The 26,231-nt window shown below is 54.6% G+C and overlaps 13 protein-coding genes across 14 annotated transcripts; 6 read left to right on the top strand and 7 right to left on the bottom strand.

The window, feature by feature from the left end:
• Positions 1 to 251: 251 nt before the first annotated feature.
• LMH87_002686 (uncharacterized protein) lies at positions 252 to 1,274 on the bottom strand (the record flags this gene model as incomplete). The annotated part of the gene is made up of 1 exon (XM_056194183.1): positions 252 to 1,274. The coding sequence occupies one exon, from the start codon at positions 1,272 to 1,274 to the stop codon at positions 252 to 254; it is 1,023 nt and encodes a 340-aa protein (XP_056051147.1).
• A 791-nt stretch (positions 1,275 to 2,065) lies between these two features.
• Positions 2,066 to 2,943, bottom strand: LMH87_002685 (uncharacterized protein; the record flags this gene model as incomplete). The annotated part of the gene is made up of 2 exons (XM_056194182.1): positions 2,066 to 2,593; positions 2,653 to 2,943. The coding sequence occupies 2 exons, from the start codon at positions 2,941 to 2,943 to the stop codon at positions 2,066 to 2,068; spliced, it is 819 nt and encodes a 272-aa protein (XP_056051146.1).
• Positions 2,944 to 4,679: 1,736 nt separating this feature from the next.
• On the top strand, positions 4,680 to 6,018 carry LMH87_002684 (uncharacterized protein; the record flags this gene model as incomplete). Its single annotated transcript, XM_056194181.1, has 3 exons — positions 4,680 to 4,759; positions 4,940 to 5,669; positions 5,725 to 6,018. The coding sequence occupies 3 exons, from the start codon at positions 4,680 to 4,682 to the stop codon at positions 6,016 to 6,018; spliced, it is 1,104 nt and encodes a 367-aa protein (XP_056051145.1).
• Positions 6,019 to 6,820: 802 nt separating this feature from the next.
• Positions 6,821 to 8,416, top strand: LMH87_002683 (uncharacterized protein; the record flags this gene model as incomplete). The annotated part of the gene is made up of 1 exon (XM_056194180.1): positions 6,821 to 8,416. The coding sequence occupies one exon, from the start codon at positions 6,821 to 6,823 to the stop codon at positions 8,414 to 8,416; it is 1,596 nt and encodes a 531-aa protein (XP_056051144.1).
• Positions 8,417 to 8,496: 80 nt separating this feature from the next.
• Positions 8,497 to 9,173, bottom strand: LMH87_002682 (uncharacterized protein; the record flags this gene model as incomplete). The annotated part of the gene is made up of 3 exons (XM_056194178.1): positions 8,497 to 8,510; positions 8,571 to 8,660; positions 8,972 to 9,173. The coding sequence occupies 3 exons, from the start codon at positions 9,171 to 9,173 to the stop codon at positions 8,497 to 8,499; spliced, it is 306 nt and encodes a 101-aa protein (XP_056051143.1).
• A 1,184-nt stretch (positions 9,174 to 10,357) lies between these two features.
• Positions 10,358 to 11,186, bottom strand: LMH87_002681 (uncharacterized protein; the record flags this gene model as incomplete). The annotated part of the gene is made up of 2 exons (XM_056194177.1): positions 10,358 to 10,916; positions 10,981 to 11,186. 2 exons carry the CDS (start codon positions 11,184 to 11,186, stop codon positions 10,358 to 10,360), a joined length of 765 nt encoding a protein of 254 aa, XP_056051142.1.
• A 265-nt stretch (positions 11,187 to 11,451) lies between these two features.
• LMH87_002680 (uncharacterized protein) lies at positions 11,452 to 12,202 on the bottom strand (the record flags this gene model as incomplete). Its single annotated transcript, XM_056194176.1, has 4 exons — positions 11,452 to 11,463; positions 11,518 to 11,544; positions 11,888 to 12,007; positions 12,149 to 12,202. The coding sequence occupies 4 exons, from the start codon at positions 12,200 to 12,202 to the stop codon at positions 11,452 to 11,454; spliced, it is 213 nt and encodes a 70-aa protein (XP_056051141.1).
• A 554-nt stretch (positions 12,203 to 12,756) lies between these two features.
• LMH87_002679 (uncharacterized protein) lies at positions 12,757 to 13,216 on the bottom strand (the record flags this gene model as incomplete). The annotated part of the gene is made up of 3 exons (XM_056194175.1): positions 12,757 to 12,910; positions 13,052 to 13,135; positions 13,185 to 13,216. The coding sequence occupies 3 exons, from the start codon at positions 13,214 to 13,216 to the stop codon at positions 12,757 to 12,759; spliced, it is 270 nt and encodes an 89-aa protein (XP_056051140.1).
• Positions 13,217 to 14,046: 830 nt separating this feature from the next.
• LMH87_002678 (uncharacterized protein) lies at positions 14,047 to 15,132 on the top strand (the record flags this gene model as incomplete). Of its 2 annotated transcripts, none has more annotated exons than XM_056194173.1 (1): positions 14,047 to 15,132. In XM_056194173.1, one exon carries the CDS (start codon positions 14,047 to 14,049, stop codon positions 15,130 to 15,132), a length of 1,086 nt encoding a protein of 361 aa, XP_056051139.1. The 2 variants fall into 2 exon arrangements, with proteins under 2 accessions (XP_056051139.1, XP_056051138.1); XM_056194174.1 differs by having other exon boundaries at positions 14,509 to 15,132.
• Positions 15,133 to 17,258: 2,126 nt separating this feature from the next.
• On the top strand, positions 17,259 to 17,978 carry LMH87_002677 (uncharacterized protein; the record flags this gene model as incomplete). The annotated part of the gene is made up of 1 exon (XM_056194172.1): positions 17,259 to 17,978. One exon carries the CDS (start codon positions 17,259 to 17,261, stop codon positions 17,976 to 17,978), a length of 720 nt encoding a protein of 239 aa, XP_056051137.1.
• A 1,127-nt stretch (positions 17,979 to 19,105) lies between these two features.
• Positions 19,106 to 20,909, top strand: LMH87_002676 (uncharacterized protein; the record flags this gene model as incomplete). The annotated part of the gene is made up of 2 exons (XM_056194171.1): positions 19,106 to 19,561; positions 19,623 to 20,909. 2 exons carry the CDS (start codon positions 19,106 to 19,108, stop codon positions 20,907 to 20,909), a joined length of 1,743 nt encoding a protein of 580 aa, XP_056051136.1.
• Positions 20,910 to 21,647: 738 nt separating this feature from the next.
• LMH87_002675 (uncharacterized protein) lies at positions 21,648 to 22,075 on the top strand (the record flags this gene model as incomplete). Its single annotated transcript, XM_056194170.1, has 2 exons — positions 21,648 to 21,785; positions 21,905 to 22,075. 2 exons carry the CDS (start codon positions 21,648 to 21,650, stop codon positions 22,073 to 22,075), a joined length of 309 nt encoding a protein of 102 aa, XP_056051135.1.
• A 656-nt stretch (positions 22,076 to 22,731) lies between these two features.
• On the bottom strand, positions 22,732 to 26,109 carry LMH87_002674 (uncharacterized protein; the record flags this gene model as incomplete). Its single annotated transcript, XM_056194169.1, has 3 exons — positions 22,732 to 23,651; positions 23,706 to 25,988; positions 26,070 to 26,109. The coding sequence occupies 3 exons, from the start codon at positions 26,107 to 26,109 to the stop codon at positions 22,732 to 22,734; spliced, it is 3,243 nt and encodes a 1,080-aa protein (XP_056051134.1).
• Positions 26,110 to 26,231: the final 122 nt, after the last annotated feature.

Below are 26,231 nucleotides of genomic sequence, written 5' to 3'. Positions count from 1 at the left end.
AGGAGACTGCGGTTGGGAATCGCGCTAGATCCAATCAAGCGCTGTTCCATATTCCAGGCTAGTATTAAAGAATAGAGCCGGTGCTATTTGGTAACACATCAGAGTCTTTCATGGGTGGTATGTGAATTATGTTAAAAGTCAAACTATTTATGCATCTTGCAACACTGCTGCTATTGATTTTCTCTTATCGCGGGCGATAAAGTCTCTTCTGCCGATTCGCCTTTGTTTCTCTCCTGATATTTTCTTCTTATTTACGTCATGTTACGGGCAAGTCTTAATTTCTCGATCTTGTCCGCCAAATCTTTCAACTCCGTATAGTGCGAGTCGACAACACGGATACTGATAACGCCTACGTTATTGAGCAGCGTCTTTCTGTTGTGTTCAAGTTCTGGGTCCAGGCTGACGTCGTGGGCAAGGTTATCCAGAAGTGCCTTCAATCGCTCTCCCAGGTCAAGACTGGCATGAAGTGGCGAGGTTTTGTTTCTGAAGAGCAGTCCAGCCTGTTCAGGGGTCATAGGAAACATTCCAAGATAGGTTCCACACCCAAAAGGGAAACAATCATTTGTGTCGTATGCTCGCGGGATCATACCATTGGACCAACCATCAGCCGTCTCGCCGTCGGAGACGACTTGGAGGGGGTGCACGTCGATAAGCAGTTGGTCGACAGTATAACCGTTCATGCTCAACTTAGTATCGATATACTCGGCATCTTCAACATCATCTTCATCATCATCAGATAGATGTTGCATGTCCACTCGCCTGAAGGCGTAGGACAGGAGCACGTGGGCAAGCCACCTGCTGACCTGGTACTTGGCAAAGTCGGGGCTCAGATACTGTGCATTTACCACCCAACTGCGCTCAATCAGACTGGCAAGCGGTCGGACGATGCGAAACTGGACACGCAGAGTCCCGATGTCCTTCGTCTTAACGGGCACGCTCAGCCAAGTTGGCAGGAGCCCGACGCCCCTGACATACATGACATCAAGCACAAACTCGAATCCTTTGGTTTTCTTTTCGCGCATGGATTGCAGCAGATATTTTGTCTCTTTGCTGAGCTGCCTATTCGTTAGGAGAAGGCCATTGCCGTGGAAGGCTGGAGTTGCGACTCTCGGGACGTAGATTTCGCTCCTCTGGGAGTGAACACGGTAGGGAATGCGATCTTCAATGATCTCTTCGATTACAGGTGCCTTATCGACTGACGCAAGAACGTTGCGAATGATTTGTAGGCGGGTCTCGAGCGGCAAGCCGAGAAGGTTGGAGGTAGATGCAGGCATGGTGATGAGGGCGGATTGTAATTATGATATCTCTAAGCTGGTTGGTGGTTTGGGGTATCTGTACGAAGAGCAACGAGAAATAAGTGCGCGAAATGTACCTATTTATACCATTTAACCATGTCTGTTGAAGCAGGTTGATCGCACCTCGATTCATAGCAATAGACATGTCCTCCGACGCCTTTGAGTCTTCTTTGAGGTTCTGGGCAAGCTTTGCGAATGATGTCGTGAATTAAAACGCACAGCACTTCTTACCATTCTTGTTATTATCTCACACTATGTCTGTATGCTTTATGAGTCGCGTCTGTTGGGCTGTATAATGTCTTTTAATGCCCTTCAGCCTTACTTTAGGTAGTATACACCCTACGTGAGTCATGTTTGAACTGTGCGCGTGGAACACTCTTTGATGCTCTGGAGTCTCCTTTCAGCCTATATGTGCTCCTTGTGCGTCCAATTTTTTCTTCTTTTCACTCGAGACGCACAATTTTGTCGTCCCAATGTTGCTACCACAAAGGCCATTGATATCCTACTCTCCAGACTCGTCCCATCGAGGAACACTTTTCTATTCCCGAACCTCTCATTGGAGACAAACAAAAAGCATCAGAAATTAACAAAATTCCTATCACGGGTTTGTTTTAGTCTGCCGCGCATTTCAATACTTCCGAGTTGTATGATGCATGATGCTTTAGCTCACACTTTTTCGTACACCCTGCTCGTCTTGTGGCGGCGTCTGCTTCCGTGGCAATGCGCCTGTAAGCTACTGATATAAAAAACATTCTGATCAAATCTAATAGTTACTGCGTTCTAGCTACCATAACAGGCAAAACCTCTGGCGCTTTATTCTTCATGTAGACTCGTAGCTGATCAGATAGATTCGTGCGAGCAGCCTCTCCTATCCTTCTGTACACGTCCTCGTCGATGATACCAACACCCCGTCGAAACTCCAACTCTTGCTTCTCGGTATCCCACACAAAGGTTCCTGCGTCGGCACCCTCCAACTTCCACCGCCATGGCCCCGACTCGCCGTCGGGCTGGGCACCGACCACGACAAAGATGGCACGTATATCCAGCCACGTCTCCATCTCGGGCAGCCACTCAATAAGTTCGCGCTGCATAAAAAGCTTCTCCGAGACGGCGTATCTGGAGACAGTGTTCGGGATAGTGTGGTTACGATTTAGAAGATCCGCTGCGTGCTGTCGATCGCCGGGCTCTGAACAAAAGTCTTTCCACTTGTCGTCCGCAATGTACAGCACATCGGAGTCATAATCAAATGGTCGTGTGAAGACGTACTTCTTAGGCTGCAAAATCTTGATTTTGATACCCTATTTAAGCATGATTAGCGATATGTGATGTTTTTGAGGGCTGGGTCAACGAAGCATACATGCTCATCAAGCCAGGATACTGCGAGGCTGTGTGCCTCGTGATTGACGAAAATGAGGGGCACTTGGTACTGATTATCATAGCCGAGAAGATCTGTGCGAAATTCCATTTCGAGTTCGCCATCTACGGGTATGAACTCGGGGTCCGACTCGTTCAACCTGCGCACCCGCCAGCAGCCCCTGTTTCGGTAGAAGAAGAGGGACGGCCCAACGTCGTCGGGCAGTGCGGCGCGCCAAACCGCGTTGCGCAGCTCTGCAGGGAGGTCCGGGAAGCGGTGGAAAGCAGCCGTCATTGCAATGCCTGTTTTATTAGTCCCCAGGAGAGCCTGGGCTGCGCACCTAGATGATGAGTAATGAGGAAATATCGGTCTGTTCAGGCGCGACAACAAGTGGTATCACCTGAGCCAGTTCTGATCTTTCCAAGCGTCCCAGCGTGATTGCTTAAAGCGCCTAAATGTTAAATCTCCCGAGGTTGGTGCAGCCTTCGGTGATGTTCTCAGACTGTGTGAGCATTATGGAGCCTACGTCAGCCTGATAGTCGACACAGCCTCACCAGCCTCACCAGGGTCTAAACAGCTACATGGGCAAATTAGATTCAGGATCAGAGGTAGATGTAGGATTGTGTTCGAATGATTAATTTGAAGCGAGATGTCCCCCAACAGTCCAGAAAAGACGAAGTGAAACAGTGCCGTGACTGTCCCAGACGTTGGCGGCTTACAATATGATGAGAGCGCAGCAAAGAAAAGAAAGGCTCCATCAAATCGCGCCAAGCGCCCGCAAATCGCCTCGCCAGCATTTTAAAATGATTTTAAAATGATTGCGAAAATGCAAAGGCGGGAAATTGGTGTTTATTTACGCACGGAGGATGTAACTTGTACCTCTGCAAGTGGAAAGGGCGGAATGACGATGACCAGAATAATGAAGTTTTTTAAATATATAAATTAAATTCAAAGACTATTAATTCTTATCTGAATATCAGACAAGGCGAAAACACTCCCGCGATAGAATAGAGCCAGCATTGTGGCTGCCGAGGGATGGCGCTTCGTGCGACGGACTCCGTGACGCCTGGTGCAGCGCGAAAGAGTGCATGCTTACTTGTACGCTGAGCATGATGGAATCCAGTCAAGGAATGCCGATATTAAGCTGCTTGTCGAGTCATACTGGTGGGTTTCGCAGAGCGCGTCTTTGCCATCTCTGCTACTCTCCGCCTTGGAAGCTGCGCTGGCTCTGTCTTTGGTGTGATGCTGAGGTCTTGTCCAACTGTCGCCCAACACTAGTTATCACATGCGCGTCGTTGGACCAGTCACTGTCGACATCCTAGAGGTTGCACAAGGTGCACAACTTTTTTGAGGCGACCAAGACTCTGAAAACAAATTCTACATTATAATGACCTTTTTTTTTCTGCCTGTAATTAATTCTGCGATCCCGATTTGGTGTTGCGTCATAGCCCCAGCGGGTGGCCGTCAGACCCCGGAGCCAGTGGCCGGCCAGCGAATCTTCTAGTGGCTGCTACGGTTGGCGGGAAGACCCCACAGGCTTTCGACCCCGCTTTTCCCGCAGCAAAGAGGCGCTATCGACCACTCAGAGGTCACCATGGCCAGCGCTCTTTGGGGCGTCGCCTGGCTTTGACTGGCTTTCGGCAGGCCTCGATGGGCCTTGTCTGCTAACAGCCCGCTAAACCTCATCCACTAAAGTACCTGCACCCATTACAAGCACTAAGTTAAGTTGGGTTCCTTGTGGCCTGCCAACTCACCACTGTCACCTCATTTCTCTCTTCCTTCTTCCTCTTTTCATTCAACCATTTCACTCTCACCACAAAGACACCCTGTACAATCTACCGACAGAGGCACGGCCTCTCTCATCACCGATTTCTTTGTCCCCAATTGCGTATAAGCCACCGACTGCACTCCAACTATCACGCTCAGCCATATCCAGCTTGCCACCATCACCCCATCTTGGCAACTAGGTAGCAGAGCTATCCGATCGACATATATCGACCAAATATCGCAGACACTCCTCAACACACACCATGGTTAAGGAAACAAAGCTTTACGACACGCTCGGCGTCAAGCCTGAGGCGACCCAAGACGAGATCAAGAAGGGTTACAGGTACGTTTAACTGCTCGCCCCAAAAGCCAATGCGGGGCAATGATGCCGCATCCAGCAGTTCCGCCTGCGGCAGCAGAACTGCCAAAGGACAATGCTGCCGGCAGCAAAATCATCCCAGCTGGCTTTCTACTCATCACCAATCCCCTCACATCATGCGCAGCTTGCTAACTTCTTCTATAGAAAGGCTGCCCTCAAGTGGCACCCCGACAAGAACAAGGACGACCCCAACTCTTCCGAAAAGTTTAAAGAATGTTCACAAGCTTACGAGATCCTCTCGGATCCCGAGAAGCGCAAAATATACGACGACTACGGTCTCGAATTTCTGCTCGGAGGCGGTGGTGCACCTCCTCCTCAAGGCGCCGGGGGTCAGGGGAACCCGTTTGACGGTGGAGGTGGCATGCCCCCGGGCTTCGACTTTGGCGGTATGGGTGGCGGCGGCGGAGGAGGCCGCACCTTTCACTTCCAAACGAATGGAGGGCCGTCCGGCGGATTTAGCTTCGACAGCGCGGACAGGATCTTCCAGGAATTTATGCGCGACGGTGGAATGGGCATGGGCGGCGGCATGCCCGGTATGAGCGAGGAATTTGACGGCTTCCAATCATTTGGCAGCTCTGGTCGCTCGGGGCGCCACAGGCCGAGGGGCAGCACCAGCAGTCGCCCTCGAGAGCCCGAAATTTCAACCGTCGAGCGGCCCCTGCCGGTGACGCTGGAAGAGCTTTACAACGGCGTCGAGAAAAAGATGAAGATCAAGCGCAAGACGTTTGATGAGACTGGCAAGCGAATCCAGTCTGACAAGATCCTGAATGTTCCCATCAAGGCTGGACTCAAGAAAGGCTCCAAAATTAAGTTTAGCGGCGTCGGTGACCAAGTCGAAGGTGGACGCCAAGACTTGCATTTTGTTGTCGAAGAGGTAAGAAACGGAGTTACCTATGCTCGCCAAGTACCTGCATTAACAAACCCTGTAGAAGCCCCATCTCATCTACAAGCGCGAAGAGAACGACATAATCCAAACCGTCACTCTCGATCTCAAAGAGGCTCTGACAGGTTGGAAGAGGACCGTGTCCACCATCGACGGGAAACAGATCAATCTCGACAAGAGCGGGCCCACGCAGCCCGGAAGCGAGGACCGCTATCCTGGCTTAGGGATGCCTTTAAGTAAAAAGCCCGGCGAGAGAGGTGATTTCATCATCAAGTACAAAGTCAACTTTCCGTCGAGTTTGTCGGCGGCGCAGAAGACCAAGCTCAGGGAAATTCTCTAAGTGAGATGGTGGCCAGCGGAAATTGACATTTACAGCGAAGCGAGGATGACGCGCTGAAATTGGCAAAGTAGACGGCGTTGCGGTTGAGCATTTTTACCTTTCTTTTGTTGTATATGGAGTTGATACCTAGGCTGTCGGCATTTTTTTGACTACTCGAGCCTGGAGTTTTGTTCTAGCCTAACAGAATTGCCGCCCTGCATGGTGGCGTTGGTCATTTAATACATTGGTACGTACCCTGCATGTCGTTCAGCCGTACGTTGCGCCGTCGTCTTCAGCTGAGAAGCCTTCCGTGGGCTTTCATTGTGAGCTTATTCTTGAAGTGATGTGATAGATAGCATTAAATGGACAATTCGGGTTATTTTCTCGTCAGCTCCCTCGTATGACATGTCGAATTGCGCCGTAACTTGTTTCGCCCCGCCACCAACGGCAATCTGTTGATCCCCCAACCGACGAGTATCTCTGGAATGCAACAACTGTCGACGATGCTTCGCAAAGACGCCATGGTACGTTTGTTACATGAAAGAGTCCTACCAGTCAATTGCCGTAGTCCCAATCAATCAGGCAGGTGCCCCCAATGCAACCCGACACCACCACTTCCAGCTCTTTTCAGCCCAAATACGAGCAGCTTGCACTAGCTTCAGTTCTAATAATATCTTGAAGGAACGAACTAACAACTCCAACTCCAAGACAAGACAGGGCTGACGGCGGAGCCACTACTACCCCGGACGGTTCATAAGATCCCCCCCCTTTCCCCTCTTTCTTGTCTGCTGTCGCGTGCCTCATTCTCACCCACTGGCAAAAAATGGCGTCCAAATACGCATTCTCCCTGGCCGCTGCCCTGTCGCTGGCCAGCGTCGTCGTCGACGCCGCCGCTCTCAAGGCGCCGCGCGACGAGACCTCGCTGCTGCAGATCCCCGCCATCCAGGCCGACCCGTCGCGCTTCATCGACCCCGACTTCCCGGCGCTGGCCTTTGAGCAGGCTTCGTTTGTCAACTACGCGCTCAACGACGACGGCACGCCCAACGCCTTTTCGCAGAACCTCGTCGACGCCATCTTTTCCCGCACGGGCGGCAAGCCGCTGATTCGCCTCGGCGGCACCAGCGCCGACTATGCCCGCTACGTGGAGGACCAGGCCGCGCCGGCCCTACCCCGTGCCGAGGTGGACAACTACCAGGACATAGGCAACACGACGATTGGACCCGCGTACTGGGACATTGCGGCCAACAGCTTCCCGAAGGCGCAGTACATTATCCAGGTGCCCATGGCGAATCCGGACATTGCAGAGTCGGTGCGCTGGGCGAAAGCCGCGACGGGCAAGATTGGCCTCGACAGGATCCATAGCTTCGAGCCGGGCAACGAGCCGGATCTGTACCCGGCCAAGGGTCTGGGCCCGCCGACCTGGCAGGGCAAGCAGGACAATGGCACGTACGTGTCCAACTTTCTAAACTACTGCGACGCCGTGGCCGCGGCGGTGGGATTGCCGCGCGGCACGCGCAAGTTCCAGGCGCTCGACACGTCGTCGCACCCGGCCCAGCCCCAGCAGGACGTGTTTTCGCTGAGCCTGCGCTCCGTCATGCAGCAGGGGCTCGACAACCACCACGCCGTGAGGCAGGTCGCGCGGCACTACTACCACACTGAAGGCGGCCACGCGGGCACGCTTGCATCGGGCCTGATGGACCACGGCGTCATCACCTCGCGTCTCGACGTGTACAGGGACGACCTCGAGTTCCTCGCGGGCCGCACGGCCAAGACGCCCTACGTGCTGTCCGAGGTGGGCAACTCGCTGAACCCCAAGCACGACTACGCGTACCAGGCGACGCTCGGCTCCGCGCTGTGGCAGGTCGACTTCCAGCTCTACGGCCTGTCGCTAGGCATCGCGCGCTTCCACTTCCAGCAGATTATGCACGCGGGCTTTGACCTGTGGCTGCCCGGCGCCTCAGGCAACCTCTCGGCGCAGGTCTTTGCGAACTACTACGCGCAGCCGTTCGTGGCCGACTTTGTCGGCGCCGCGGGCAACGTCCAAGTGAAGAACGTGCCGCTGGAGCCCAACGTCGCCGCGTATGTGGCCTACGAGGGCGGCACGGCGAAGCGCGCGGCGATTGTCAATCTTAGGTACTGGAGCAAGTGTCGATCCAAAGATGAGGCGAGGCTGGCGCAGCATGTGAGGGTGCAGGTGCCGGCGGGCGTGGCAAAGGTCAGGGTGGTGCATCTGACGAGCCCCAAGGGCGCGAGCGCGAGGGCCAAGACGGTGACATACGCGGGGAGCCAGTGGACGTATGAGAGTGGAGGAAAGGAGGTAAAGGGGGTGAGGAACGATGGCGATGTGTTGAATGTGGAGGGCGGGGTGGTGGATGTGCCGGTCAAGGCGAGCGAGGCTGTCATTATGCACTTTATGTAAAAGGGGCAAGGGAATTGCAGGCTATCATTGCACACTTTTTGTAAAAGGGGGGCAAGAGAGTCAGAGAATGATAAATTACTTTAATGACATATCTCTGAATCGGTGGAGTTAACAGATGAGTTCATGCCAAAATGATGAGCACGCGACCACTTACCTACAAGGGATGAGCTGTGTTGTGTCTTTCGTGGCTGGGCAGACACATACATCTTGAGTAAATCTGCAAAATATGGCATAAGCGTCGTCACTGTATTGTTAGATCATGACTGCATTATTCAACACCCGCGTGATGCTCAGTGCATTGACTGCAATCCCCATTCTCGGCCCGTCTCGTCCCCAATACGCAAATTCTCTTCTAGAGTTCGGCCACTTTTTTTTCATGAACAGCCTCCGGTCTGTTCAAAAAAAAGGTCTGCAACTCGGAGAGGATGCGAATGATTCTACTTGTGATGCTGGCGTCGTGCTCCCTCATCCTCTTGGCCTAATTCCGGTGCCGCGGCGAACCAGGGAAAAAGTGAAGTTGCCGCCCGTTTTAAAAAATGCCGGGGAGTACGCTACCACCGAGTAGAACGTTCTTGGGCGCAAGGAGACCAATCGTCTCGTCTTGCTCATTAGAGGGCGTGCCCGCGCCGACGAGGATGCTGTTGCCCTTTGCGCCGCCCTTGATGGCGTCGCTGATGGCTGTGGCGGCGTCGCTCAACCTATCAAAGGGGTCATCAGAGGTCCTATTGGAGGCGCTCGGGGTGGCCATGGCGGACATGGTGAACGTGTGTTGGACGCAGAAGCGGCCGCAGGTGGCGCTGGGGGAGCGGCGAGGACGACGGCGAGCTTCATGATGGCGGCATCGGTCCCGGTTCGGATGATTTGTAGCGCATAGTATAGAGAAATGGACGCTCTCGTGTCATGTGGATATTAGCATTACTATTATAGAAGCTTTTCTATCTTTTGTCCCTCTTAAGATATCCGATATAGCGTCGGCACTAGTAATGGACTTGTGCTCAGAATATGAACTATGTGGAATGTGATGCAGGCGCTATTTGTGAGAATCCTAGGTGTTGGGACTCTACCGACAGCTTGGAATGAACGTTTGGATTCTACTGTCGCACGGAGTGCCTGGTGTTAGTGCAAGTCCCATGTCTCAGACCTCGCCGCGAGGTCGATAGTCATCTTTCCCGCATGTGTGCGCACAACGGATGCTTTGGCCCGGTTTCGACGTCGAAACAGTGGATAGAAATGGACGAGCTATTGAAACATCACTTGAAAAACGGCCCAATACGTTGCTAAGCTCAAGCATGCAACTGGGGTAGCTGAAAGCGTTTCGTTCTCCACCAGTTGCTCGATCCTCCAGAGAGATCGCCCACCTTCGATGACGTCGTCCCACCGGCGCTACCGAGCCTGATGCTTTTTTATGCCATTTATTCCTAACAGTCCGTGAATTAATCCTCAGCAAAAGGGATGTGCTTCGGAGACTTGAATGCAGCGGTGTAGTGAAGGCTTCATCGCCCTTTTCCCTTCAGCCTTTCAGTGATTGACGTTGTGCTTTATGCAGATGGCGCCAAGATGATGCAAATCCTCCGGCAGAGGCGGCGTTGTAAACTATCCGAACTCTAATTTTGGCGTTCAGGGATAATGGTCGCCATGGTCGGATGGCTGACGAGCCAGGTAGCCACCAGTGCAGATCCGAACGCGCCACAAGAGAGGCGTTCAACGACACTTGTACCAGGAAGAAAAGTGTCTTGCGTAACAAAATATGACGAAGTGGCCGCGGGGTGAGAATATGTGATGGAATTGTCCATATTTACATAAGATCTCAAAATCATGACATTGTTGAGTTTGTTATCCCTCATTTCACGGGCTGCTATACACAAAAGAGCTCGTAATAGTACAATTAATTAATCAACTATCGGGATATAGATATCGTTAAAAGCGCTCAATCAAAATAACCTAAGCAGCGTTGACGGGTGTCTTGGACTGTGTGGTCTGACCCAGTCCATTGGCCGCCGTCTTGGTCTTGCTGCTGCCGATGGCGTCGGTGGTGCCGTGGCTGTGGCCGTGGGCGGCTTCCTGCTCCTTCTGGAGCGCCTTATCCTTGAGGCTGGGGCAGCCGTCAAACTCGGCAATCTTCTTGGGCGTCGACGAGGCGGCGACGTTGCCGCCGCTGCCGCCGAGGAACTCCTCCATGGTCTTGGTGGGCAGGATGGTGGTCTCGTGGTGGATGGCCGCCGCCTGGTGCACCTCGTGGACGGGAATCGTCGTGTGCACAACCTCGGGCTGAATCGTCTCCTTCTGGATCACGGGCTGGACGTGGTGGTGGACGTGGTGGTGAGTGCGCTGGCCGGTGATGGCGGCGCCGGTCGACGTGCTGTGCTCCGTGTCGGCGACGTTGCGCTCGCTGGTGTACTGCGCGGCGTCCTGCTTCAGAGCGGCCTTGGTTTCGGCCTCGTTGGCGTGGTTGACCGACTTTTCGTTCACGCCGACCATGTTGTGCGAGTGCTTCTCGGGGCTGGAGACGTGATATGTTAGCAGCTGTTCGTGATAGTTGAGTGCATGACGGCACGGTGGCTTACAGGGTCTCCTTGACGTTGAGAGGCTGCACGACAGTCTGGTGATGGTCTTGGTGGATCTCCTGATCAACAGCGGTGATAACTTCCTCGTGTCTCTGAGGGCGAACCTGCTCCTTGACAACGGGATCACGGACATCCTGGTCGATGGTGGTGTCGTGCTTGCCATCCTTGGAAAGGAAGTTGGAAACGGCCTTCTTAGCTTTATCCATTGTGTATAATTTTTGAGTAGATGAGTTGTAGTTGTGGAAAAGTTATGAGATTGTGATGATACAAGAATAAAGAAGCGGTTTGGACTTGTGAGAACAAAGATGGATATATATACTAGCTCATGGTCCCTGGAAGACCCTTCTGCATCATCGATTCTTGAGTTTGCATCACGTCACTGGGTTCCCAAGCTGAAAACATCGGCTGTGCCCGAGAGCCCAAACCTGCTCTCGTCCATGCTCTCTACCTTGGTATCATTTCTCAATAACTCTAGCTGCAAAACTGATACTCGTCGTCAGCTACGCTAGGTGTGTGCAGCGCAGTTCGCTTGCATACGTTTGCAACTAGGCCCGGATAGGCGAGCTATCAATCCTCACATCCCGCATCGTGGAGCAAAAGCTTTTGCGGTCGCCAATCAGTGCCGTCCATCCAGAGCAGAACCAGCTGAAGGAAGCGGCCTGGTCAGTAATCAGAGTTTCGTCGCTGGAGGTATGACGCGGAATGATGTATGTCAAGCCTCTAGCAGAAGGTGGCCGGCGTCATAGCAGCCGTTGGTTCGAGCTGCTTGCACCGGTCGCTGAGGATTTTGACTTTGAAACATTGTCATCCATTCTTGTCGCCGCCATCCGAACCGAGCAGCTGGGCCAAAAGCAGCGATCGGGTGTGATGATTTTCCGCAGGCTTGCAGCATCGATGCGATCGGCACCAGGGGTGGCCCGTTTCGGCCATGGTCAAGTAGACCATTTTTGTGGCTCCGTCTCGTTGTGCCGGCTGGCCGGAAACATCCTGCAAGACGAAACTCTCCAGAGGTAACTTCCCTGTCAACCTGATCACTCAATAAGTTGGAACGATTTTACCCTGGTTTTTGATCATGATCCCTGTCCTTGTTCCTGGTTGACTTGATTCGGAGGACAGTCGAGGAGAAATCGGTCTTCAGCCAAGAGATTTAGAGATGGGTTCATCTTACCGAAAACCGCCGGCACGACGTCACTTTGCGCTGCATTGGTAGTTCTCTCCACATTTCCTACCACTGATTCGGAATGGGCGGAATGGACAGCGATCGTGAGTATCAGCATTGGCCAGCAGCATTTGTCTTGGACTGCAAAGGGAGGATCAAGTAAGTTTTGCAGAGCTCTACAAAGCAACCATTGAAGGTACAAAGGTACGGCAAACGGGGGTTTTAGGGCTCGACTAAAGAGGGAGCAGGGTTTTTTTGTGTCACGGCTTGCACCACAACACTTACCATCCAACAGTTCTTATGACGACACGATGTCTAATTTTGTGAAACTCCAATTGGCTAATATACGTCCAACCACACATTTCCTGCTCCTCCACCATCACCGCAAAAAGATGTGCCATGGCGCAGCAACTTGTAGCCTCTCTGAATGCTCAAAAGGTGCAGCGCCTGCGACGGTTTTAGCTTTGGCCAATCATGTGCCACGCTCACGAACGACAATCAATCTGCACAAGATAAGGCCGCTGATAGGTATGATATAAGTACCAGCAACTCCCCTGCACCATATCTGTCTTCTAGATATTCTGCCAAGTCAGGCTTATGTTCGCTTTACATTCGCTTCAATGCAAAATGAAGTCATGCGAGTATTGCTCAAAAAAAGTGGCCATCTCCTCTTCATGGCGAGTTGCTTCAATCCTCTCGAAAGAATCGAGAAGCGAGTCTACTGGTGCAACTCGTGAAGTCGTGCGAAGCATGTGTCGCGCGGTCACAACCCTGGGGGCAAAGTAACAGAGCAACTTGGCTCGAGAGCTGGCAAAGAATTGCCGCAAAAACACGCCAACGTGTCACGGAGTTCATAAGCAGCTTACGAGTCGTGCGTACTTCTCCCTAGGATGTTGACAATTTCCCACCAACATGAAGTTGTCTTGTGCGACCGACGAGACACGCGATTTCACAGGGCTGACCGTGACGTGGCGCTGCGTGGCGCACACGGCAATGCTGCACCCATGTCAGTGTTACCTGCTGCCGAGGCACAAAGTCGCCTTACCCCTCTTCGTAGACCAATTGGGCAAAACCCATTACCAAAGCGGCTTAGAGTCGATGCACCGCCGTTCGATCAGGGTTGGGGTTTCCAAGAAAGTGGTGCGACCGCCTGATGTGTGCATGTGGCAAAGTATTGAGTCAAAGGAATCATCTTGTGAGAAACGAAGAGAATCAGGCCTTTTGTTTGCCGTTTGACGGGAGAATCGCGGACATCCTGAGAGACTAGTTGCTCTCAGTGGTTTGAAGATCTGGTGGACAGGAGCCTGGAGTCAGCCCGTCTCCGTTTTCCCGCAAAGTGACTGGTATAAGCACATGCAAACTCACATGTCTAAAGTGCAAAGAAAAAGATGTTGAGAGAGGGGAATAAGAGAGGGGAATGATGCGAGAGTGGAAATACTACACTGATCTGGCCCCCGCGTAATATATAGTGAGTCAACAGCCGCGCAAGCACGCTTATGCGCTCGGGTTCCTGACGTATACCATGATCCAAGCCAATAGCCATCGATTCATACTCAAGATTTTGGCCTCTTTCATCAGCGCACGGGTCCGAAGCGGGGAAAGGGCCTGATTACTCGATCCTCCATGCCCTTCCGCCCCAACCAATTTCAGGCACAGGACTGGGGTTTTGGCATGTGAACGGCTCCATCCCCACTGATTTAACTATTACGTAGCGTGTTTGGGCAAGTTCCATGTTCCTCTTTCAACTTTGACAGCACACCACCACTCAGACGTCTCCCTGGGTGGCAAATATATATACAGGTCAAAGATCCTTTGCACTTCATCACAATTCTTGACCCATCACAACACGTTTCATCTCACCATCCATAAAGACATTGTTTACACACAAACACGGATAATTCGCCACAATGTCGACAGAGACAGAGACCGTAACGGCGTCCGCCGTGCGGCGCAACCCCAAAGACTCGATCAAGTCCACATGGCAGGCCGCCGACAAGAAGACCTGGACGATATGGCACTGGTTCTTCGAGATCCTGGCCGTCTACCCTGAAGAGCTCAACGCGCCCATCCCCGTCTTCCAGAAGACAGACAAGGTGCCCAACTCGTCCGCGTGGAGCATACACAAATGGGTGCTGGGGTACGCCGCCGTGCCCATGCTCATTCACTACGCCTACTCGAGCTACACCGGGCAGAACCTCACGCTCGGCTGGGCACTCTTCCTCTACGGCGCGTGGCTGAACGTGACGGCGATTCGCGAGATCCAGACGATCCGCAAGCTGGGTCAGATCTGGGGCTACCTCGACGGCGACAAGCACGCCCGTGACGGCGTCCCCGACGTGCGCGTCCGCGAGGTCGTCACCTCGCTGCTCATGACCTCGACACTGCGCCCCGCCATGGCCATCGGCCTCGCATGGGACTCGAGCAAGACGGTCGACTCGCTGATTGGCTGGCCGCTGGCCTGGCTCTTCATCGAGCTCACCGTGTACCCCATCATGGTCGACTTTTGGTTCTACTGGTACCACCGCGCCATGCACGACGTGCCGTGGCTGTGGCAGTTTCACCGCACGCACCACCTGACCAAGCACCCCAACACGCTGCTGTCGCTGTACGCCGACGGCTGGCAGGAGCTCTTTGACATTGTCGTCATCCCCGTGCTGGCCTTTTACAGCTGCAAGGCTATGGGCCTGCCGATGGGCTTCTACGAGACCTGGATCTGCTACGAGTACGTCATCTTCGTCGAGCTCTTCGGCCACAGCGGCCTGCGCGTGCGCGGCGCCCCGGCTCTGACGGCCGCACCGCTCCTCAAGTACCTCAACATGGAGCTCGTCATCGAGGACCACGACCTGCACCACCGCACCGGCTGGAAGAAGAGCCACAACTACGGCAAGCAGACGCGCTTCTGGGACACCATCTTCAACACCAAGACGGAGCGCATCGAGACGCGCGAGGAGAACGTCGACTACTCGGTCAATGCCTCCATTCCGATCTTTTAGATTGGAGAGTCTGTAGCAAAGGGCGGCTCCCCACAGCTGGTTTGATTGGCCGAACTAGCGAGAAAGACGAATGCATCACAAACATATGAGAAGAGAATGCCACAGATGGTCAAATGGAGAGAATGTAAATGATTCGCTGCGGTGGGAAGCATGGAGCTTTTGCTCCAGAGCTGGGTTTACCAAGTTTTGAGTCGGGTTACAGAGTTTAGAAAAGATATCCATGTATGCTATTAAGCCTTCCTATTTTATTCAATAATGTAAACAAATAAGAAATAAGCAACGCGTGTGATGTGGCGAATTTCTGTAGAAGCGGGCGGCCGCGGTCGCAGCGCATCAATCCGTAACGCACCACCACGTTCTTCGTTTATAGTAACTCTACGGAGTCCAAGGTAGTTGAAATTGACTCAGTCGCTCGATTTCACTTTCTCAAGTGTGACTTTTTCATATGCTCTTGCATAGCAGGCCTAGAAACATCATGCGAAAGTAAACGCGTCGAAAATACTCGTCCACAACGAGCCGACGTTTCCACAACACGTTGCTTGCCGCCCTAGAGATGTAGTTGGCGCAACCGCATAATTCTTGCTTCTGTAAAAGGGTAGGAAATAACACAATGCAGGGGTTTCAACTGGAGGAAACCTGTTACAAGAATGATTGCTGTGGTTATGGTTGCGATGACAATGGCTACCCTGGACCAATTTCGCGATGCTTCTGTTTCACCAAACGTACCATAACTCGGGCCGCATCAACCTCGGCTGGTGCTCAGCATATTTCCGGAGAGACTGCGTCTTCCGCTCCCCAAGCCTGGATATGCAATTCTTGTTGAGCAGCTATGACGAGGATACACGACCTGACCCAGAGGCTGACCAGTGTGCCACTCCCATGACCTTGTGTAGCAATTCAGCAAAACTATGATAAACTTTCTACTTTCTAGACGATGTAAAACATGAATTGCAAAGAAAGTGGAATGCGGAATTAGACCGTTGCCAATTCTGGTAGTCCAACGCGTAGCGCTGACCGCAGGACCCCAGAGGTCGCTTCAACAACGTTCTCTAGCAACTCGCAAAATAAACAATGATGTAGATTACATTTTTGATAGGCGTCTAATAATAGGAATCGCAACTAAGACTTGAATGCTGCGTAGAATGGATCTTTGCCGAATGTAGTAGTCGAGAGCGATGCGTGCGCACTGCCTCCTTGGCAGCGGATATAAGTCGAAAAATGACGTAGGTTTTCTGCCCTTTCACCCAGCTTAGTTTTTTTAGGCCCGGCCGAGTGCTCCGGCTGGTGAAGGGATTTCCGGGAGCCGCTTGATCGCTGCAAGGCTGTGATGAAAGCCTTGCCGAATTTATTTTCCGGTTGGTGTTGATGAGCAGAATTCTCTGGATTTGACGTAACGACACTGGATTGCCGAGACTGCACAAAGATCAGAGAGGTACAAGGACGGCGTAACTAGTTAGTTGCCTGGTTAGCCAACTAAGATGCAATTGTCCCCCTGTGGAAAAAAAACCCCCGACTTTCGGACGAGGACTGCCGTGTCAACAGACAATGGAAACTAAGCAATCTACTGAGTAGTAATGCCAGCAACGGAAAACCACAGCTTCACTTTTCTGCCCTGTAATACTGCCATGACACACGGCTGAGCATTTCCGCCCTGCCCATCCATGATGGGGGGAACCCTTTCGATACGAGCTGACGGAGCGGGCTCCCTTGGCCCAATGGACTTTGCCTAGCGTCCGAAAGAAGGAAGAGGCAGCGGGAATGACGACAGGGCGCCCACAAGGGACCCCCAATATCTCGTATCACCAAGGGTATCGCTGTGAGCGTGCGCCGCCCCCGGGTCGATCGCTTGGCGTGAGCAGAGGACAGAGGGCATTGCCACCAATGAATGGTGATGGCTGGCTCCAGTGCCGGCCGGGAACCGCTCAGAAACAAGATCACAAAGTTCTTTTCGGAATATGTGTGCTATGCCTGAGCTTCTAGTATAAAGGAGGACGACTCCCACCCTTCAAGTGGTCTTTTTGAAATCATCATCAACAGCCTCATCCACTCAAGCATCCCCGGCTTCAATTCCACAACTCTACACTCCTCTCTTCCGACACACAACCACAACCACCACAACCATCAAAATGATTGCCCCCATTGCCGCTGTCGGTCTCGCCGGCCTCGCCGCCGCCGCTCCCACCGTCCCCGCCCCCGTCTACCCCGAGTTCACCACCTCCAACGCCTTCAACCTGGTGCTCAACGTGACGGACGCCAGCAAGGACCTCAGCCCCTCGGTGCACGGCAGCTTCATCACCTCGATCCACGTCGGCCCGCCCTTCAACTACGTCGGCCAGACCGCCGACGCCGGCTCCGCGCGCACCTTTTACGTCAACGGCACCGGCCTCGAGGTGCGCTTCGGCAACTCCAACACCGTCTCGGACGGCGGCAGCCCGCCCTTCCCCGAGGTGCTCTCCCTCGTCAAGGACGAGGGCTCCGAGACGCTCTCGACGCTGTTCCTCAACGCCGGCAACGGCGGCGAGGGCAACTACCGCATCGGCGTGACGGCGTTCCCCAACCCCATCCCCGAGCTGTACCCGACCACGTACGTCGCGTGCAAGGAGCCGCTCGCGTACTACGGCGGCAAGGAGTTTGTCGTCATCAAGCAGGCGCAGACGACCGTCACCAAGGACGGCAAGATGGAGCACAACATCCCCGAGGGCTGCGCGCCGCTCCGCCTGCTGCCGCAGTGCGCCAAGCTCAACGACCTGCCCGCCGGCTCGCAGTCGAGCCACGACCTGGCGGCCACTGTCAACTGCTACAAGGATGTCAGCTCGATTGACTGGTCCAAGTACAGCTCCGCTTAAGTGGAAAGCGGAAGGGGAGTTTTGTTGTATAACTAGTAGAAAAATGGTGGCGGAGAGTCTTGTATGCGGTGTTCACCTCGAGTAGGTAGTCGATCCTTTATCTTGCATAGCATGAAGCGTTGTTTTAGATGAGTAGCACTAATAATTAATTCATTTTATTGTCAATGCTTGCTTCCTTTTTCGATCCCTGAGTGCGTCAATGATTCCTTAACTAAGAGTAAAAAGATTACGCCATGGTTGGCAAAGCTCCGTGTGACCTCGAGCCACTGTGATGGTAGCAGTATTCAGCAAAGCGACCAGCTCAAGCGAGACTGGAAACACAGTATTGTTGGTAAAATCGTGCGAGACAGCCTCTGGATATGAGCGTTATTTTTATTTTAGTTTCATCGGAGTATTTACCCTCGGCAGCGAACCCGAGTTGGCATGGGGTGGCCAGTGTCACGCCACCTCCCAGACATTGTGTGTGCATCATGTCTCCTGTTCAGCTCCGTCCATTCAAGCCGACTCGACAATATTAGACACATGGTATCTGCGCAGAGCAAGTACAAAGAGGCCCCCAACTGAGCGGCTCTGCATCCCGCTCACGGCGGCCGTCTTCGGGTACGTGTCGCAGGGGCGGATCCGAGACCTCGTGCAGCCAGCCCGTATGCGGAAGGTCAGGCGGGCGCCAGCCACTGAGACAATGGGAGGCTGGGGGACACCCGCTGTAAATGGCCCGGCAGCCACTAAACGCTAGCCGTCTACAGCGCCCTGCAGCAGAATACAGCGCTCTCAGTGGCCGGGCAGCACACCATCCGCCGCCCCAATCCCCTGTGCCGAGACCCTGGAGGCACCTAAAAATGCACTAAAAGCTGGGGGTGTCAGCTGCGATAAGGCAACATCCCCGCCAATCCCACCAAGACAGCCAAGCCAACCCAACCAATTCCCAACGACGCTTTCGGAGCTTCGAGCCGCCGCGCCAGAACCTACACCGTAACGTACTGCCACTACGCAAGTAGCTTCTTCCTCCTGCTCTCTTAAATATTCTCTATCCACCTCTTGACATTCTCGTTTTCTCCCTTCTTCCTCCTCCACACCTTTTCCATCTACGCATCTCCCGAATTCTACAACCCCCCGGCCCGAACATCATGACACGCCGCTCGCCCTCGTCCGTCGTCGACTCATACTCGACGCTGCCCGTTCGCCAGTCGCCGGCATCAACATCATCGCCCGCGGCATTCTACGACTTCGCCAACCCAGCGGCCATGGGCCCCGCGACTCCCAGCGACGTCGCCCGCAACAGCCGCAGCACCGCCTCGACCACGTCCAAGGCATCGCAGTGCTTCCTCCTCGCCGACATGGACGGCCGCAGCGTCCGCGACAACCGTGCCTGCACCACCTGCATCGCCCAGCTGCGGCCGCACGAGGTGTCCCAGATCAACTGGCACCTCGACAACGACGACGACTGCCGCCTCTGCCAGGTCGCCGCCACCAAGCCCGAGGCCTTTACCAAGCCCTTTTGCGACTTTCTGACCGAGAACCCGACCGTCTTCCACACCGTCGACTACTGCAAGACCAAGCTCCACAGCGCCGGCTATCAAGAGGTGAGCGCGCCAGAAGTATTTGCCTTCCCTGTTTGCTCCGTATTAACAATATTTCCTGTAGCTCCCCTCTCGCGAGTCTTGGGCCGGCAAGATCCATGCTGGTGGCAAGTACTATGTCTCCCGCAACGGCAGCTCCATCATTGCCTTTGCCGTTGGCCGTGGCTACAAGACCGGCCAGGCCCCCGGCTTCGCCATGGTCGGTGGCCACATTGACGCCCTCACCGCGCGCCTTAAGCCTGTCAGCACCAAGCCCAACAAGGCCGGCTTCCTGCAGCTCGGCGTCGCGCCCTACGCCGGCGCCCTCAACGAGACCTGGTGGGATCGCGACCTGGCCATCGGTGGCCGCGTCATCGTGCGCGACCCCAAGACTGGCAAGACCTCGTCGCGCCTCGTCCGCCTCGACTGGCCCATTGCCAAGATCCCCACGCTCGCGCCGCACTTTGGCGTCGGCATGATGGGCCAAAAGAACAAGGAGACGCAGGCCGTCCCCGTCGTCGGCCTCGAGAGCACCGGCGACAATGCCCAGACCGAGCGCCTCGGGCCCGAGGGCGCCTTTGTCAACACCCAGCCACCCAAGCTGGTCAAGCTCATCTCCAAGGAGCTCGGCGTCAAGTCGTACACCGACATTGTCAACTGGGAGCTCGAGCTCTACGACGCGCAGCCCGCCCAGACCATCGGCCTCGACCGCGACATGATCTCAGCCGGCCGCATCGACGACAAGCTCTGCTCGTGGGGCGCCCTCATGGGCCTCCTCGCCACCGACGACGACGAGGACGACACGTACGTCAAGATGACGGCGCTCTTTGACGACGAGGAGATTGGCTCCAAGCTGCGCCAGGGCGCCGGCGGCTCGTTCCTCCCCTCGGTCGTCGAGCGCACTGTCGAGGCGCTCAACCCGGACACGTACGGGCCCGGCCTCCAGGGCCAGGTCTACGCCAAGTCGTTCCTCCTCTCCGCCGACGTCTCGCACGCCGGCAACCCCAACTTTCTCGGCGAGTACCTACCCGATCACACGCCGCAGCTCAACGTCGGCATCGTCGTCGCCGGCGACTCCAACGGCCACATGACCACCGACGCAGTCTCCACGGCCATCCTGTCCCGCGTCGCCGAGCTCGTCGACCACCGCCTCCAGCCCTTCCAGATCCGCAACGACTCCCGCTCCGGCGGCACCATCGGCCCCATGCTCTCCAGCTTCATGGGCTGCAAGGCCGCCGACGCCGGCATGCCCCAGTTGAGCATGCACTCGGTCCGGGCCACCACCGGCTCGCTCGACCCCGGCCTGGGCGTGCAGTTCTTCAAGGGCTTCCTGGACCACTGGGAAACGGTGGACGGCGAGTGGGAGCATTAGCTGCAGCCACTGTATGAAACAGACTGATTTCGACTTGAGCATAATTTGTATATACCAGCGAGGGACAATATAGGCACGGATAGATGGATATAGGAGGCGTGGTGGGGTGCATAGACGATATAGAAATGAACAGAGCATGGCAATTTTTTACATGACAAGTTTGGATACACAATGACGGTTTTACGACATCTTTAGGCTGATGGTCAGTGTACGAGTTCTAGGTCGCGTTCGTCCCGTAGCGGCATTTGAGGATTTTCACACAAAATTCTCTTCCCCGCACTGTTTAAGACTTGCTTCTTATCCGGCCACAGTCAAGGCATTTACCAGTACCAGCGATGGCTATGCCTCCCTAAAATTTAAGCTTCGCCAGCTTCAGCTGTACCAGCATTCCTGCCCACTTTTGCCAATTAAGCTCCCCCGCCGCCGCCACCTTTGCTCCAGGTTTTTGCAGCTTAGCTCGCGCCCAAAAGCTGTCGTGTGCTGCGTTAGTCCCATGGATCTGCACGCCCATCTATCTGCAGGGCGAGTGCACCATCGTCCAGGCGGCACATCACGACGTCATGACGGTCCGTCCGTCTAGATCGAATCGCCTCTTTTTTTAAAAACGGCCCCCTCCCCGAGAAAAAGGGCAGGAAACTTTCCAAGTCTTTCTTGACACTTTCTTGAGTTTTCTTGGTCTTCTTCGCCCATAACTCTAGCAGGAACCCCTTCTCGACTCGCACCACCCCACACCCAGCCATGGACAGCATTCTCAAAGCCGCCGGCGGCAGCCTCAACAACAAAGAGGGCGGCGAGTCCAACAAGTTCATGGACACCATCAACAACGCCGCAGGTGGCGGCGAAAAGTCGGAGCAGCAGGAAGATGGACTGGACAAGGTACGGGCATTCTGCCCCCATCTCGCTCTCCCCCACCCGAGGCGCGACGCCATACTGCATCGCCACGCGTCGGCGTCCATCCCGCAAGGCTTGTTTGCTAATCTTCGTCTGGCGGCCAGGCCGTCGATTTCGTGCAGGAAAAGGTGCTTGGCCAGGGCCAGCAGAGCAACGAGACCGCGGCCGAGCAGGCCAAGGACGAGGCCGTCTCCGACTACATCCGCGACAAGTACAAGGGGACCACTGGCAGCGATTTCCCCATCGCGGACAAGGAGAAAAAGTATGGAGTTTAGGCCAGGACAGCGCAGCAGCATCATCGCACAAGGGACTAGAGTTTGAAATACTAAAGAATTTAAAAAAAAAAAAAGGGCACACATCCCATACAGGCCCTTGAGAAACCTCGTAGGAAAAGCGCCCAATTCACTCCGCACGGGTAATAATGCCAGCGTACTGTTGTCCGCTATGCAAACAGATTTGCTGATTCTGTCCTCATACTGCCAATGTCGGGTGTCGCGCGAAAAGACACGAATGAAATAAACATGTGACTATGCAAAAGTAAAGAGATCTCAGCGGCATTCAATTTAGAATGCGAGTGCCCAAAAGATATTACAGTCGACAAGGTCGGCACTCCCCTTTCCGACGTCCAAACGTTCAATCTATCTCTAGGACCAGTTGGGCAAGGAGAATGGGGAAAAGAAAAAAGACATTATATATGTTCGTAATGCTATAGAGTACAGGTTGTGTGTGAGTGTGCTATGCGTACGCAAGTATCAAAAACTCTCGAAGTGGATCATAGGACCGCGACGAGTAACCATGTAAAAGAAGAAAACGTACGTCCCAGTCTATCCCAGAAAAGGTGAAAAAAGAATACGCCATCTTGTCGAAGCGCAGATGGGAAGAAACCAAGCCATGGATTCTTCTTCTTCTTGCTTGCCTCGGAAAAAAATCTTTACACATCCTCTTCCATAATCGCGCTGCCTTCACCCCTCCGCATTAACCGCGTGCTCTCACGCACCGCGACGCGCTCATCCGCCAGATCATCGTCATCGCTGTCATCCTCGTCGTCATCGCCGTCGTCGCTGTCGACGCCGGCGACACCAGAGCTATGCTCCCCGTCGACGCCATCGGATTTCTTCTTCTTGCGCTTCTTTTCGAAATCCTGCGTGTGCGCGTCGGCAAGCATCTTGGAAAAGGTGCGCGTCGAGTCGGTGCGGCGCCGAAACAGGCCCTGCGAGGTGCTGCTCGCGACGGCCGTGGCGCTCGTCGCCGTGGAAAACGCGCCGGGGCGGCTTCCCGTGGCCGCTGCCGTGGACGAGGACTGCCGCTGCGGGCCGTGGGTCTGTGTGTGCGCGGCGGCGGGCGAGCTGGGCTTGAGCGGTGCGGTGCTGGAAGCCGACGTGGACGGACCGGCGTCGGCCGATGAGGACGAGTAGCTAGCCTCTGCTCTCTTCTGGGAAGGGTCGTCGATGGCGCTCTGTTGCGGATCCTGCTTGCTGTTGGTGCGAAGCACAGGCGACGCTTCCGCACTGGTGGTGTGCGTCATCAACGGCTCGATGCGGTAGGGCAGCGGCACGTCGCGCGAGGCCTTGTACTGGCCGACATTGGCGCAGTGCTCGTTCTCAACGCGGAACAACGCCCACATGCCGCGGCGCGTCACCTCGAGGATCGCGACGCCAAAGGAGAAGACGGTGGAGTGGTTCGCGTCTGTCGGCAGGACCACGTAGAGGATCCAGTTGAACCGGAGAATTGGGTCAATGATCATGATAAAGTAGTAGGGCCACTTGGACTTGAGCGCGAGAATGTCACGCAGCCAGAAATGGCGCGAGTGGAACTGGAGCAGAGAGAAATCCATAAAGAGATCCCAGATGGCTGTTGGTGGTTAGTACAATGTCAAAGGCGGAAGATGGGGAAAAGGTAGCTTACAGCAATATATACTGTTCACAACGGAGAAAAAGATAAACAGCCCCATGTTGGTGTTTGTGCGGTGAATGCGGTAATTAGACAGCAAAACATTGCACAAGATCGTCATGGAATATTTGCCGCCGTTGACGAGATGCGGAAAGACGTTGCGCGTGTCCTTGTAACGACGAAGACACTGAAAAAAACGCCACAGCGCCGGCACCGTCGTCAGGAAACCCAGCACGCGTGAGTGGTTCGAGTTGCACTGCGACGGATTTTCCCAGTTATTGGCGTATACACAAAAGAATAGCTCGACATTCGCCATACAGTACGTCAGGGAGCAGTACATGTCACCCAAGAAAAAGTCGCGAAACTCGACCGGGTAGATGCCTGCGAGGAGCAGACGCCAGTGCGAGTAGCCAAACCACCGGCGGCTCTTGTGGGCGAGCACGGGCAGCGGGAGGAAAATGACGAGCGCCGTAAACGCAATCAGCACCACGGGGTAGTACAAATACAGGCTCTCATTACCGTACCGGCTAAAGTTGGCCCACATGACGACGCCAAAGATGAACAGAAAGAAGCTGGGAAACTCGGCCATGCGACGCCAGTCGATGCGCGTGCGGGGGTCGAGCTCAAAGATGAAGGTGTAGTTGACCTTGCATTTGGTCCATATGTAGCAGTTGATGCAAAAGTAGGCAAAGAGGAGCAGCATGAGAAAGTAGCCCGCGTAAATCTGCATGAGATAGCTCGTGTGCAGCCTGACCGTCGGATCATTGTCAAACAGCAGCTGCACGCCGTAGACGAGGCCCTGGACGGAAAAGACGATGCCCGTGCCAATGAGAAAGCCGTTGAGAAAGGAGCTACCCGACTCGTCGCTCGACTTCTTGGCGAGGCTCCGGAGCTTGCCGGCGGCCAGCTTGTGGTTGCCGCGCTCAAAGTAGCGCGCGTACAGGTCTTCAACAGCCTTGATGTGGCCCTCGAGCAAGTCACTGTTGACGAACCAGGCCTTGTTGACCTTTTCGTTGACGTACCGCAGCGGCGGGCGCGCATTGACGGCCTTGTCGAATTTCTTGTTGATCTTGCGAAAGGCGGTGCGATTGAGCAGCGCGTACGACTTGAGCAGCTCCAGTCCGCGATAGAATTCCTGCAGCGCAAGCTTAAGTTTGCGCTTGGCGGTGCGGTACGAGACGTCCTGTTCGTCGGGCCGGCGAATATAGTCGCGGTGCCCTTCGCTCTGCGGGTCTCGGCCGCCCATGTAGGGTGTGTGTGGCATGGCGCGGAGTGCCTTGGAGTTGGGCCCCGGGGGGAAGAGCTTCGTCTTGATGGACGGCATCCAATGATTGCCGCTTCGATCGGTGCCGCTGTCCGAGTCGTTTCCGTACAGTGCCATGTGTTCCTGTGTTGATGTGTTACCTGATTGAGGAATAATTTCCTGCAGTCGACGGTTGCGCATTTCGTGGAGCTGCTCACGCAGCAGCTCTAGTCGTCTGCCTGCCTGTTCTTCTTTGAGTTTATAGAAAGACTCGACTTTATCGAGCTCCGAATCCATAAAATCATAAAATTCATGCTCCCTCTCGCGAATGAGGTCAAACGGCTCAAGGCCGAATGACGTAACGGAAGCATCTCGTGTTAGCGTGGGCGAGTACGAAAATATGCGCCGCAGCGGCGAAGGCTGGTGCTGATCGGTGCTGCCGCGGCGCTTCCGCTTGTCCCAAGCTGACGCAATCGAGCCCTTGGACTGCGATACCGGCAGGATGGTGCTAGAGTTCCGTCTATCGACCGGTCTGGGCGTTTTGAGATTCCGCGCCCAATCGTGGGTTCGCACAGTAGCGTCAGGCGGCGATGCATCCGGCGCGGGGCGCATCGCCGGTGCCGGCAGCTCAAACTCGCCACTGGTGCCCCGTTGGGCTATAGGGCTGGGGTTGGGCGGCGTGGCGACGAAGCTCCCATATTGCAGATTGTTATCGGGCAACCGGTTCAATGCGTCGTCCTCTCCGCCTTTGATATCCTTTGCGGGCACAGCGCGGGCTGGCGACGGTCGCACCTCGTAAGGGGTCGTGCCCGAGGTGTAGGCGGGCGGGCGGCTCGACAATGTAGGCACTGAGGCCAGAGATTGGCGGTACTCGCGATCGGAAAAGGTCGTTCGAAGGGTCTGTTGGGTATTGCTATTTGGCACCTGTCCGAATAGAGATGTACCTCTGCTGCTGCGCAGCTTTGGTGTGGCACCGTTTGCTCTATTGACGGCGCGGGCGACGGCCTTGACGTACTTTTTGCCGGCCTTGTAGTTGAGATATTTGACGCGCCATTCTGAAGAAGAAAAAAAAGAAGCGAGGTTAGCAGGATGGAGCTATGGCTGTGCTTGGCGACAGCTGCCGGAAAACCACAAACCTGGAACCGCATCTCTCTCGAGCTCTTTGGCAAACTTCATTGCCGCGTAGCGAGAGACGATGAGAAGGCCCAACCAGAAGCAGCAACGCCGCACGAGACCTTTGCTCTTCTCGACAAGGAGTGTAGACGGGCCAGATCACCTGCAGGACCCGATCCGCCGGA

Source organism: Akanthomyces muscarius, chromosome 3, assembly GCF_028009165.1.
Source record: "Akanthomyces muscarius strain Ve6 chromosome 3, whole genome shotgun sequence".
Classification (NCBI taxonomy): domain Eukaryota; kingdom Fungi; phylum Ascomycota; class Sordariomycetes; order Hypocreales; family Cordycipitaceae; genus Akanthomyces; species Akanthomyces muscarius.
Note: the sequence above shows the minus strand (reverse complement) of the source record. Positions and strands in the feature narration are given on the sequence as shown.